The 14,373-nt window shown below is 38.4% G+C and overlaps 1 protein-coding gene across 5 annotated transcripts in view; it reads left to right on the top strand.

The window, feature by feature from the left end:
* The window catches only part of WWC3 (WWC family member 3), a 98,047-nt gene that overhangs the window by 58,450 nt on the left and 25,224 nt on the right, over positions 1-14,373 (top strand). For all 5 annotated transcript variants that reach the window (XM_042867306.1, XM_042867307.1, XM_042867302.1 and 2 more), the window contains 3 exons: positions 8,134-8,376; positions 11,696-11,785; positions 12,888-13,462. In XM_042867306.1, coding sequence (XP_042723240.1) covers positions 8,134-8,376; positions 11,696-11,785; positions 12,888-13,462 — 908 coding nt within the window. The remainder of the gene's footprint in view (positions 1-8,133; positions 8,377-11,695; positions 11,786-12,887; positions 13,463-14,373) is intronic.

The following is a 14,373-nucleotide window of genomic DNA, read 5'->3' on the forward strand; positions in this document are numbered from 1 at the left end:
TCTTTCAACCTACTTACTTATTATAATTACTTATTTCTTTTGTGAAGTCCTGCAGATTTTTTCATGGCTTTCTGAAAGTAACCTATCTGATTTAGAATTATTTTAAAAGTATTACATACCAGTGTAGTTTAATAGGCCCTTCTTTAATCTTGCTGCTTTCAAATTATTTATTGCATGCTCAGGACAGTGGTGTAGGTGCAGATGATAGCTTGAACATGGTAACGTTATGCATTTATGATCACGTTCATTTGCTCTGGTAGAATGTTCTCTACCTGAAATTGACTGGCACTTGAAAGATCCAGTTACAGTCAGTTCTGAGAACCTTATTTTATTAAATTTGTTTTTCAAGTTGTTTTTTTTTTTTCCTTTTCAATTTTGTTTGTTTTTCTGTCTCTAAGAACAAGGGGTAAAGACAAAGTCCAGTACTCTTGCCTGTTCTTCACGCAGTGATGGCTTTTCTTGAGGAAAACTCTTACGTTGTCATGTGTCTTGGCACAGATTGGAAGCCTTATAGGCAATTTACCTTTTTTTTTTTTTTTCTTGGAAAGTTTGCCCACATTTGGATGCAATACAGGCATAGAAGAAGAAATTGATGCAAGCACATTAGAAATACACAGCTAAATTTCTTCAGCGTTTGTAACTGGAATAAAAGTCTGCATTGTAAAATGCATTATGTGGGTACCAGTGACTATTACCTATCAAAAATTAATTAGCTGGAAGAAAAAAGGCAAAACAAAAGGCCGTGTGTGTAGTGTTCGGTCAGAGGGTAACCCATAAGCACATCACAGCCCAATGGTAATTTAGGATTACATGACAGTTGTTTTAGGAAATAGAATAGGATTTAGTTTTGCACTGTTAAGTTTAGGAGAAATACCAGTGCCCTAAAGATTGTATTAAAAGTTCTTAATTAAGTTTTCTCAGGTGGAAATGCTGAATATTTGTTTATATACAGAATGCAATATTTCTGACCATGAAACCGATTTGGCTTCTGACATTAATTTCAAACAGAGAACAGTGATCGCAGTAAGGGTAGTTTTGTTGTCCTGAAATAGCAGCTCCAACAATGCTCTGTTATTTAGCAAAAGCACGTTAGTTCCTTTAAAATAGTAGCCTTATTTTGCCCAGTATGTTGTACAGAAATAATCAGCTTTCAGCTTTTGAGTGGAACTGCACAAAGCTCATTGCCCCTACCAGTTATCTCTGTGGTTGCATTCTTCATTTATCATGCATTCCTTCCCCTTAGCTTGCTGGCATTTCTGTAGGGCTTTTGTCTCTACTAAATATCTTTGTGCTCATTCTGCCTTGGCTGCTGAAATATCTACTGTTACTGTGCAGTGTGGGTGACGGAATGTGCTGCCATGGATTAAAATCTACAAAGTAGAAAATTAAAATGCTACAGTATATCACAACTGTAAAACAGTATATTATGACTGTTTGCTTGTCAAGCAGGGTGTAAAATGCATAGCAAACAAGTTTAGCAGGCAAACTGCCTGTATGTCCAAGTTTTAAGGTAGGGCTTTAGAAGTACTCTGGAAGAAAAAAAGCGTCTCTCTTCCCTTAAAGGAAAGCAAGGGGAAAATATATCCCCTAACTGAAGGGCAGCATGTTGCCTTTTTGCCATAGATGATAGTACTGATAGTACTATTGACAGCTTTAGGTGCCAACTTGATGGCAAGAATACTTGCCGTGTGTAGTGCAGAAGTTTTTTAAAATCAAAGTACATTCTCTGTGTGTATTTTAGTGAGAAAATGCAGTGTTGGGATTTCTGACTGACCCACCTTGAGAAATGTGGGAGATGAACCTTGTGATAGTGGGGAAGTTGGTTTATATTCCTCAAATATCTTTCCTCCTTTATAAAATATACTCTGATTTTTATTCCTCCTTTAAAAGTCTCTCCAAGAATGCTGAGTGGTTTGGTCTTTGCATAAATAAGACATTTGCAGAGCTTTTTTTTTTCCTTTTTTTTTTTTTTTCCTTTTTTTTTTTTTTTTTCCCTTCAGCTTCCTACTGGAAAGAAGTCAGATAATTTGCAATTTAATTTTTCCCATGAGTATCTTCAGATGCTGTGAGCTGTGGATTCCGACATCTTCAAAAAGCTGTAGAAATCATCCTTTATCCTGTGTCTGTTCCAGTCTCTGAGAGGAGACATGGAAACTCTGCTTTTTATTTCAGCAGTCGTGCTGAGCAGAGGGGCTCCTGCTCTTTACCGTTCTCTTCCCCCCCATTACTGTTTAAATAAACTGTACCTTATTTCCGTGAAAATGTTTCTTTCAGATCTGTCAGTGTGGCCCTCCAGAGAAGCAGAGGGAGGGAGGAAGACATTTTTGAGCAGACAGCCCCAAGCTGCCTGGATAAATACTGTTTTCAGTTTCAGTTGCTATTTCAGTGAGACCACCTCTCATGAAAAGCATTTGCATGCTGGAAAGTGTCCCCCTCAAGCATTTTTCTGAATAGACTGTTTCATAGAAAGAGAAATCAAAAGCAGATTGTTTCTCTTTGATACCTCAAAGTTGTACCATTTCAAGTAATGACTGCACAAAGTATATTGGTGAGTGATGATGAAATGTCACTGCTACAGCACCTCATACGCTGGGAAGTGAATTGATCAATAGATGAAAAATTATCCCTCCAATAACAAGTACTGGCATTAACTGATTTTTTAATTTATTTATTTTTTTTTTTAAATCCAGTCTGATGGCAGCTGACTTAAGTGAACAGAAACATCAAGCATCTTCAACCAGTTTATCTAATTTGGATGCAGAAAGAGTAATTTCTTTACAGTCACCTGCATTTTCAATTCTGGAACTGTTATTTTCTGATTCAATTGTTTAGAGCATATGGAGGCTTGAAAAAGCAAAACAAAATAATTCTGTATTTTTCTGTTAAAATTCATCCTGTGCAGGCAAGTTGCATTTATAAGCAAATTTATTTGCTTAATTTTTAGTGAAATTCAGTGGACTTGTATGTTTTACTCTGCTAAACTAATCTGAAAATCTGATTTAAGGATGAAGTAATTTGTCTGATATCCGATAAATATCCGGCTTAGGAATGTTAGCTAAATTTAAATCTCCCAGTATTAACTTTTAAACATACAGCTGTCTTTCTCTTTGGGTTAGTACTGTAGCATGGCTCTGCTCCCTCTATATCTTTTCATTGTACCAATTTGAATGTGAGTTAAGGAAATCCTGAATCCTCTCCACCATTGGTTTTAGCAGGCTTTATTTTCAAGGTGAATAACTTATTTTATCTGCAAAATGCCAATGGACTCTAAAGATTTCATGAGTATCTTAAACCAGTTTAAGACCTCTTTGTTGAAACAGGCTGCCAGAAAGGCTGGATATCCTACAGAGTGTACTCGTGTTGTCCACCAAAGCCACAGTGGCACATACTTGCAGGAACAGCCAAAGTAGACACAGTCGAGAAATTTTATGAACTTCTGGCTAAGTTCCCCAACTTCTTGTTCTTTCCATTTCTCTCTTCCTCTTTCCCTAGCCTTCCTCTTTTTGAATACAATTTGTAATTCACTCTCCCAAGGGCCTATAAATACCAGAAATTACCTGGCTCTTAGGCTATTCGCTTCGTGTCTTCTGTCCCATAACCTTGGTGTTATACGGTGGTAGAAGTTGCCTGCTGGCTGAAGTGGCAGAGAATTGAGTTAGGATCTGACCATAAGCCTCCTGGTGTCCCAGAACCCAGTTCTGCTTAAAGAAAAAAGTAAGCTGGACTGATTTTTTTTATTTTTTTTTTTTGCATATTTGTGCAATCAGTTACCATTTTCCTCCAAATCGTAGCTATGGGTTCTGTTTTTATTTATTATTAACAATATTCCCATTGCACAGGTAACAAAAGCTTCAGCTGTAGTCTGATGTGTCACCCAAAAGTCAAGAAGTATTTTTCTTTTTTCTTTTCTTGGAAAATTCAAAGTAATTTCAGAGAACTTGTTTAAGCCACGATGATCAGCACTTGTAGGTTAGGAAATACTTAGTGTAGCGTATTATTTTGTCCCTTTAGTGAATATGAATTTGGATGTTGATATTCCTTCAGAGTGTTTATTTCCCCAAGACACCTGCTTTGCTCGTACCAAGTAATGGGCTTGATTGTAAAGTCTGCAGTTCAGATTGTTTCATCTCATAAAAAGTGATTTTTACTTCAAGATCGCTTGAGTACAACTCATGCTATACTTTAATAAGTAAAATCTTCTAAAATAGAAGTTCTTGAGCTCATCAGTATAATTTCATTTATGTGGGGTTCAGATAACAGTCTGGAAGTAGAGGTTCTGAATGCCAGCAAAATAATTTAGTTTTCCTCAGTTATTTCCAATGACAAAACTACAGAATTGTAGGAGTTGGTAGAGACTTCTAGAGATCTTCTAGTTCAACCTCCTGCTAAAGCAGGTTCCCTGCAGTAGGTGAATTGTTGCTCTGGTTTGTCTAGAGGAGTCTATGTGGAGGTGTAATGATTGAGACATGTTGCATTATTCTGAAAATATATACTTCTTCCATCCCTTGATGTAGTTTGGATGATGCTTGGAAAATTAATGTTTGTCCAGTTTTCCAGCCTCGTGCCATGCCTGTGTTATTGTGAACTGTGTATGCACCAAGCCAGCTATTTCACTGGGACCGTTTCAGGGCAAGTTTTGCCATTTCAAATCTGTATTTACTTCATATCACGAAGGTTATCTCACCTGTGCACTCCTGCTTCTCTGCTTAATAGGAGCTGCTCTATTCATTTCTATTAGAAATTTTTAAATATTGAAATAAACAGCAAGTCAGTCTTGCCTACCTAGGAAACCAGTCATTTGATACCACCTACTCGAGTGTGGAATGCAAGCTCCTCGGTGCTTGTTATGCAAGGATGGGAATGGGCAAAATGCCTGGAATGTTGATGTTTCAAAATTAACTGCTTTTTTTTCCAGGAATACGTTAAATTGCTACATTAGTAGAGACCTTGGTGTATCTGGTGTTAGGCCAAGATAAAAGGACTCTCATAGTGACTAGACTTAAGGAGTAGTATCTTAAAAATAGACAGCAAGAAGCAAAAATGTGTTTGGAAGAAACTAAATTGCTATCCCTGTCAAGTATTTGATTTAAGTGAGTGTTTAAGGTAGACAAAATGTATACACTGAAAGAAGGCAAAATAGCCACTTTTTGTAAGAGATGTCTGGTGTAGTATGGGCATTAAATTTGCCATGGACAAGCACAGTGAAAGTGCTTATCTGTGCATTTATTATGTTTGGAAATAAAAGCTTGTGTTGCAAGAAACAAGCTACAAGTATGAAATATGCTTGGAAGGATTTTTCTTATTAAGGTTTTGGGTGAATTAAATGTCTTCTATCCTCAGATACATTTCTTAGGTTTGGGTGAGGGAGACTGTAAAAGCCCTAGGGACGTTTTCTAGCTAACAGTATAAATTTTAACAAGTTTTATCACTGGTAGCTTTTTGGAGCAATATGGTACATAGAGATGTCCTTAGTGAAAGACAAGCAACAAAGTTCCCCAGAAAAGTTTGGTGTGCTTGCAGGAACTGCAGGAAATACAGGTTGCAGGAAGTTGGCTTACTACTGCTGAAGTTCTCCCAACAGATTTCTGCATTATGTAGTGTTACGCAAGTGCTTTTTCTTTGCTTCAAGGGAAGAAATAGAGACAGGAACTGCTAGCAGAAATGCTGAGAGCATCAAGGGAATCAAATTAAGTACCTAATCAGATCTTGTAACTTTTCAGTGACACAAGCCTAGTCCACAGCAGTACTTTTTCCTTTAATAATGGTACAATTAAGTTATTGTACCACAACTTTATGCTTTCAAAGCATCTTCTATCAGAAATCTGGAGAAAAAAGCAAACTTTAATCTGGAATGACATACCCAGGGGGAGTAATGTGTTCTTAGCAAATACAAGAGTCTAAATTAAAACCTCCTGTATTTCAAGCATTGTCCTGATCAGCCAAGCTGATTTGATGGCCAAATGACACTGAAAAGAGAGATCACTTCCTTCCTTCTGCCATTTTCCTATCTTGTCTGCTGGCATTTCTCTCTTTGCTGCCTATGTTGGCGTTTATTTACCTCATTGGCCAGTATCATAACCAGCTCAGCCTGCATTAAAAAAATGCCTAGCAAGGCAACTGTGATTGGGTCACTCCTTCAGCTGCTTCATTAAACTGAACCGAGAGTCTTCACCAAACACTTCTCATCTTTATTCACAAGCCACAACAGAGCTTGTGAACGTGGTCATTCCAATGCATTGCCAAGGCTCAGCTGATTCACACTCCCAAACTAAGCTATGACCATCCAAATGTGCTTGAGTTTTACAATTCTCTTGAGCAGACCTCGCGTTCCTGTTTGTTTCATTTGGCACTGAACGCTTGAAAATCAAGCTGTATACATGTTCAGAAGTGTTTCCTGAATCTTTAACCGCTGAGCAGAGTGGGTGAGAGAGAAGAGGGAGGGTGAGTGGCCCTGACGTCCTATGAGGGGATGAGGTGTTTGTCAGGAAACTGCCTCTGGAATTCATGCATAATAGCTGAGGAATGAAATATTTAAACTGCTTGTATTGATTCACAATGGTGCTTTCACTAGCTATTTGCAGGAAGTTGGGTATTGATGTCAGGAGATTGAAAAGGTATTGAAGGACTTGATAAAATATTACACTTCAGACTAAAATGTAACACAATACCTAAGTTCTTTGCTTGCTGTAAATGAAAATTAAAGGGAGAGAATGGTATTTGTAAAAACTAACAGTAAGATTCCTGTTTATCTATGAACATGTAAACTAACTAACACAATCGTTGACTTGCATTAATACTTTATTTTCCTTGCCATGATACAAGATGACCAGATACTTTCCAGTTGACAGTCCGAAATAAATACTGCTGTAGGTTAGGGTTTAAATAGGAAAAATCTACCTTCATTGTGTGCCTTTTCATTTATTCTTGGGCAGACATGATCATGCTGTGGATTTTCTGCTTGCTTGTTGTGTGCTTTTAACATTACTTTGTTAATTCATTTCTTTTATTCTCACATACTTTTTCATTTAAGGACAGTAATCTTTTCTTGCGCCCTTAACTTTGAATGCTGCCATTTCAAAGCCAAGATGAAACTGAGGTGTACAGATGCATAACTTTGGTGCAGCATAGTTTCTTACAAATGTTCAAAAATCAGAAAGCTGGATTTTCTTATTTACTTTTCATTTTAACAGTAAGCTTCTGAAGTGCCTTAAATTGATCACTGTAAGACAAGCATAAAAAAACGAACAGTAACAGAGTGTTCTCCCTGTTATGCTTACATACCTTTTGATTTTGCCAAAAGAAACAGTTGTGAAATTTTTAGCGTTAGAGGTTGGTGTAGTGTTTATTAGAGTTCAGAATTTCTTTTTAGCAGATCAGTTTCTCACACTGTCAACTGTGGAATCAGAAAACAACAATAATTGCAAGAATGTAATGGTTCAGTGTATGGAGATAAAAACAAAACAAGAAACTCCTTTTGGCTATGAAGTCTACTACTAAAAATAACATTGAAGTTAGCATATCCAACTTTGATTTGATGATTGATCTATCTGAAGCCATCTGGATTTTGCAACCAGTAAATCTTTTTTTCTGGACCTACATTTTTGTTTTACTGATAATTAATATGTTCTTAAAGTTTTGTTGTCAGTCAGGACAAGTTTCTCTGTTGAGGTGGGGCATGGACAGTACAGAACTTCTCAAAGGCAGACTTTCCTTTGCTGCATTTCTCAAATCCCATGTTAAGATATGATAATGGAAGAATGAGTAACAGAAAGGTATTCAGATTCATCAGCTTGTGCAAACATCATACTGAAGAGCTCTAAAGTATCAGTTGATTTTTCTATAAAATGAGCAATCTGTAAAGACAGATACTGACCATGTTGTAATGTGTTGCAGTTCTTATACAGTTACGCATTCATGAATACTTGACATTCTTTACAATTAAAACAAACAAACCAAGAAATACCCCAAGCTTAGAAACAAATAAGCCTCGTGAAGACCGCCAAGTTTTTTTTGTTTCAGAGTTTAGGTGAAAGTCACTGAAGCTGACAGGCTTCACCTTCTGATGTTTTTCCTTTTACTTGTCTTCATCTTTGTCTCTTCTGTGTTTTGAAATATATTTATTCTCCTTTAAAGAGTTTCAAATATACAACAGCAGCTGGCCTTGTTAGACAATGAATCTTGGCCAGGAATGGCTGAAGCGGACAGGGACCGTCTTCAGCTCATCAAGGAGAAGGAGGCTCTTCTTCAGGAGCTGCAGCTCATCAGTCAGCAGAGACGATCCCCAGAAGACATTGCACGTTTGGAGGAAGAAAAAAGACGTTTGGAGGATGAAATTCAGCGGGCTCGAGCAACTTCTGCTCATGGGGCCACTGAAAGGTTTGTGAACTTCAATAATTTTCTGAACCGCTGGGTAATTTCAAAATGAAGAGTAGAGAATTGTGTGTGTTTAAGAAACAAACAAAAAAATTTAGTAATTTGTTTCAGTGAAACATTTGGCTCCTGACTCTGCCATTGTTTAATTCTGCCTGTCTTGAAGTTCTGTGGAGGACTGTTAGTGATGTTGACTGGCTAGCCTTTCGTTCATTCATCTAAACTGTGAGAATAGAAAGAAGAGATCAGATTACTTAGAAGTCGTCTGAGTGATGTTGCCAGGTAAGAAAGACAAATGATAGCACCTGGACAATGAAAGATTTTTCTAGTATTTTACTCTAGTGGAGTAATGGTCATCTTCAAATTCATCAGAACAAAGATCTTTCCCTATGTTTGCTTTCTGTTTCAGAATGGGAAAGTTAAAGGATTTTTTTTCACCTGTTTCATCAAATTTTTTCTTTTAATTTGCAGTTTTTGGCAGCATGAGCATGTGTGAACTGACAGTATAGTAAACTGAAAATGTGATTAAATGTAAAGTTTTGTGTGAAAACAAACAAACAAAGAAAAACATTGCAGCAGAAGCACTGTTTATTTCCAAATTATATATTTTTTCCTCTAGCCAAGGAAATGGACCAAAATTCTTTATGTGTTCTTGTTACCATAGACTGCTTTCAGTGAAAAGCATGAAAGTACTTGTTCTTATTTTCCAGACTTGCTTTCTCTTAAATAATTGATACATACATGCTATGTAAATGCCAGAAAGGCTGACTTAAAACCATACAGAGAAGGCGTTTGTGACTTTTTAAAATTAATTTATTTATAACAGAAGAATACTTCTGTTTGAGGCATGAAAGATTTTTCATTTCTCTTGCTATTCTTTTTCTTTCTGAAACAAACTGAGGCATGAATAAATGGTAAAAAGCCAGGTGTAATATGAGGGAAAATTATGTGAAACAGATTTAATGTGACCCGTTTTAAGGCTAATACTCATGCAGTTAAGAAACTGTTAAATAGATTTGGAATTGCCTTCCACGTACAGACTCTGGGAGCTTTGGTTCCTTTGGACAGACTTACATTGGATGATAAATTCAGGCAATAAAAACAGAAAATTAGCAGCCACCCTGCAGTTCGATGTTGTGTATTTTGCAATTTTTGCAGTATTGTTAAACAAGCTTTCCAGCATGAACTGATGGAGAAGGGAGTTCATTTTACACTGCAGTGTAGTAAGTTTTATTTGTTGTTCTTGGGCTCTCACGTTAGGTACTGCATACTATGTTGGCAAGAAGGCCAAGCTATTTTTCCATGTAGTTCATGCAGTGGAAACCAGCATTCCAGTACGATATTTGATATTTCAAATGCTAGCAAAAAGTAGAAGTTAGAATAATATTTAAGGCCACTCTTTTTTTGTATAACAAATTGGAGAAAATCTTGACTATTAATAACCTTAATTCATTTATTTGTTTAGTTTAGGCTCCAGAATAACCCAAACTATTCCCAGTTCTACTTTTCTATTGCTACTTACTTCTAGTCACAAAATAGAAAGAAATTTCCTGTTTAAATAATTACCAGTTTTGTGCTGTTGCAGAGTTTTAAATGTACTGTGTTACGGATCAAAACTAAGTCTGTATGCCAAAGGGGTCCCTTGCAAGCAGTGATCACCTGAGTAATACAGCAGAGCTCCAGCCTTCCTTGCACCACTTGGTTAACCTAATCTGTGATGCACAGAAGCAGGAGAAAAGCTTTGATCTTGCACACACTTTGGTGTGGAGCTTCTTGCTGTGTCGTTGCAATAAAGGGAAACTCCTCAGAGGGTGGGAAAGGTTTGCTGGAGCGTGGTGCTGCAGACTACATGCCAGCATACTGAATTAATGCGGTTGGAGGCCAACAAAATTGAGATTTCTGTTTTTACTCTTCACAAAGATATTTTTTTTGTACCTTCACCATTCACATTTCACTTAAATAAATGCTGCTGTTTTATCCAAAAGGGTTTCCTTTTTAATGATATTTTTCTATCCTGCCCCTTAGATGTTGTTTTCTAGCAGCTGTCTGCAGTTGGTAAGGTCTGACACATGAATCTTAAATACGTTTGATGTGCTGTCTCCAGACTGTCCGTCAGAATCCCAGTTTCTAGTCAATTTATGAACATGGGTCTGGAGTAGTAACTTTCCTGCTGCAAGTGTACAAATGTATAACGTGAAATGGGTTTTATTATGCTAATTCTATTTTGAAATTCAGTGATTGGGTTTGAAAGATTAAAGCACCAGGAATGCCAGTAATTGTCCATTCAGGAAAAGAACAAATGTACTTTCATAGAATCATGGAATGGTCTGGTTTGAAAAGTACCATAATGATGAAAGTTTCAACTCCCTGCTGTGTGCAGGGTCACCAACCAGCAGACCAGGCTGCCCAGAGCCACATCCAGCCTGGCCTTGAATGCCTTCAGGGATGGGGCATCCACAGCCTCCTTGGGCAGCCTGTTCCGATGCATCACCACCCTCTGAGTGAAAAACTTCCTCCTCATATCTAACCTAAACCTCCCCTGCCTCAGTTTAAAACATTCCCCCTTTTTGCTACCAGCCTGTGTAAACAGTCATTTTGGTAGAGCATTTAAGAAATCTTCTAGGCATGTGAGACTGACAGCATTACAGGTATGTTCTACCTGTGTTGTGGCAGTGGTGCTGAGTAATTCAGCTGCTTTTATTAGAATGTGCAAAAATAAGTCACACTAAGAGGTTTTTGCCATAGCTTAGTATTCAAAATGCTGTATTGTCTGCTTAAATATATAAACTTGCTTGAAACAAGTAGAATTGCAACTTGAAGTTGTGTTTTATGGTAACTGCTTAACAAAAACTCTCCAAAGCTTTTCTTTTTACCTTTGAAATGTAACATTAATTTGTTTGGATAACAGAACTATTTGGAATATTTTTTTCCTGCCAGGGCGACTGGTCATACTAGTTTTCTGTATTTTACTGGCACAATTATGTTGATGCAAAGGAAATCTTGTAGAGTCTGATGCTTTTACCTAGAACTTTTGATGACTTTGACAATTTCTGTAGTGTGTTTTTGACGTCACAATGCTTACACTATGCCTCGGCTAACTTTTCTTGTCTGGGAATTTGCTAGTCTTGGTTCCCATGTTCATGGTGGAATTTCCTTTGCTGCATATGTGCAGCATAAATCTAATCTTTTCATCAAACAAGAAAGCTTCTTTTTATTTTCTAAACTGCAATGCAGTGGCATTTTTTCTGTACTTGGAAAGCTCCTGATACTTCTTGAATACAGCTGTAATAAAGAAAAATGATAGTATGTATCTATTTAATTACAGGATACTGTTACAGGAAAAGAGAAATTGCTTGCTTATGCAACTGGAGGAAGCTACACGTTTAACCTCGTATTTACACTCCCAATTGAAAAGGTGAGTTGTGCAGAAAGAGTAGGCTTTGAAGTTTAACTGCAGCAGAGAATAATGGTAATGGAAGTTTACCTTCTAAAACTTCCTGTGTGTATATGTTGGGTAAATGAAATTTTTACTGAATTTATTCAGATTGATCTGCGGAATGTGGTGATTTCGATGAAGTTTTGTAAATAGCATTAGTAATGGTTGTTTGGGATAGATTACTACATATATCTGGGAATTCTGTATGCTGGCTTTTGTTCTTTTACAAAAAGGAGCCTATAGTAAAATTGTCAGGTTTACTTTATGTGAAAATAACATTCTTCTAAATTCTGTGAAGTTTAATATCCTGATACCTTCTCTAAAAGAGGTGATCCCTGGTGAGATGACAGAATTTTGCCATTTAAATATGAGAACGTGCTAAGACCCACACAGAAGCCCAGAATGTTTTGCATATTCACGCTCACAGCTGCCTTCTTCGGTGCAGCTCTCAGGGATTCCTCAGCTCAACACCATGCCAACATCAAACGCTCAGTTCCTGCTGTGTCTTACTTCATCTCTGTCCGTCACGTACACTGTTCTCTCTGTAGCCATCTGGGAACGATAGAAGGAACTGAAACAGGATTCATACTAAAGTTGTTTTCATTTTGCACTGGAATAACCTGTGATGTTGAGGCTTATGCAGCACTTTGTTAGGCCTTTCCAAATCCATTTTGCTTCTTCTCCCTGATACATTTATGATTCATCATTAACACCAATTCTGGCTGGATCAAAGTAATCTACCATTCCTGGCTTTATGCTGAGTCCACTTATTCAAGCCTTCCTATTATGTCGTCTTTGCCAAATTAGGGCTACTTACAATTTAGAGGAAGGAGTAGACCTGTCCTGTTGTACTCTGGCCTGATTTGACTGTCACTCGTGCTTTTCCAGTCATGTCTGTGCTTGAGACCAGGACAAGAAACACAAGCTAGACCCTAAACAGCCAGATCATCTCCCTGTGTCATGTCCTGAATGCATATAAAATTGCTTATACTAGATGGTCTGATGTATTTATGTCTGTGCCGGTGCTTCTGATTATATTTTGAAGGCATTTTTTTGTTTCCTTTTCCTTTGCCTGGTGTAGTCTGTCGGCTAGCACCCTCACAATGTCATCTGGCAGCAGCAGGGGTTCCCTGGCCTCCAGCCGAGGTTCCCTGGCATCCAGCAGAGGCTCCCTCAGCTCAGTCAGCTTTACGGACATCTATGGCCTTCCTCAGTATGACAAGTCAGACAGCGTTACAGACTACGGGCAGCATTTGCGCTTTGACATCATTCCCTTTGAGTCTCTGACAAAGGACGTGCCGTACGCTGATCCCATTGGACATTCAAATTTCAATAAGCAACGGAGGTCTCTGGATACCCCTCAGTCCCTGGCATCCCTGTCATCACGGTCCTCACTGTCATCGCTGTCCCCTCCAAGCTCACCTCTGGACACCCCGTTTCTCTCTGCATCTCGAGATTCTCCCTTGGCTCAGATGTCTGAAGGCTTTGAGGAGATTGCAGGCATGGGAGCTCTGGAAATGCTCAGAGCTCAGACCACAGCGTTGGGTGACGATGATGCACAAGGAACAAGTTCATCTCAGATGTCCTCTTACCCTGTCGACAGTGAAGGGGTGCGAGAAATGGGCCCACAGCTGACTGCTGTCCAACCTAGTGGAGGTAAGTTTTTGGACTTGATTGTTTTGTCACGTGAGGCACACAACCCTCATCATACTGGCGCAATGGAGATTGTTGCTCTGTTTAAGTTCACCCAGATAAAAATTGCATGGTGGATGTTAGGTGTTTAGAAAGAAAATGAGAGGACTTCCCTCCCTATTCTCCCCCTAAACCAAATCGAAACAAAACAAAAAAACCTTTTGTTTTAGGGCAGAGATGAAAGAATGAGGAAATTTTGTGATAGTTTGGGTGGAAGGAAGGGAAAGGAATATAGACTTTTGTTGGAGTGGAGCACATGAAGGTACACATATTTTGGTCTTGCATGAGGAATTAGTAAAATCACACATGGCTTAATTACATCCCAATTTCTGCCAGTGTTGCCATTAGGCTGATAATTTCCAGCAACACAAACCCAGAGGAAATTGTTGGTTGCTTTGTTTCATATTTTTAAACAAACAAGCAAAAAAAAACTTAGGAGGGGGTGCACGAGGTGATTGCTGCTGTGATAGCGTTTGAAGGTTGGCTGGCTCCGTGCTGAATTCATGCCCACTCCAGTATCAGGTTCCTATGTCTGTGTGCAGTGCAATGGGATGGGAGCCACAGCAGCAGGGTGGTGCTGAATGCATGATACGCTGTGCTCAGGAGTTGAGTTCACTGCTTCAGCAGGTGGGAAGTGTGAGGAGCTGAGCATCCACTTGAGTGATTTTTTGTTGTTGTCTCAGAGCATGAGCTCCGCAATCACAGAACAGTCTCAGTTACCATGGCACATACTGTTAGGGTTGTCTTTTCCTGCTTGAATGTGAAGTCAATGGACTTTCTTCAGCTTGTGTTGTTGGAAGCTTCTGAGGTGCTGTAGATGAGAGTGCAATAGAAAAGTGAGTTGGAGAGATCAAAAAGTGAAACAAACCTTAAAA

Source organism: Lagopus leucura, unplaced genomic scaffold (assembly GCF_019238085.1).
Source record: "Lagopus leucura isolate 7727_CA_CO unplaced genomic scaffold, USGS_WTPT01 Super-Scaffold_100001, whole genome shotgun sequence".
Classification (NCBI taxonomy): Eukaryota; Metazoa; Chordata; class Aves; order Galliformes; family Phasianidae; genus Lagopus; species Lagopus leucura.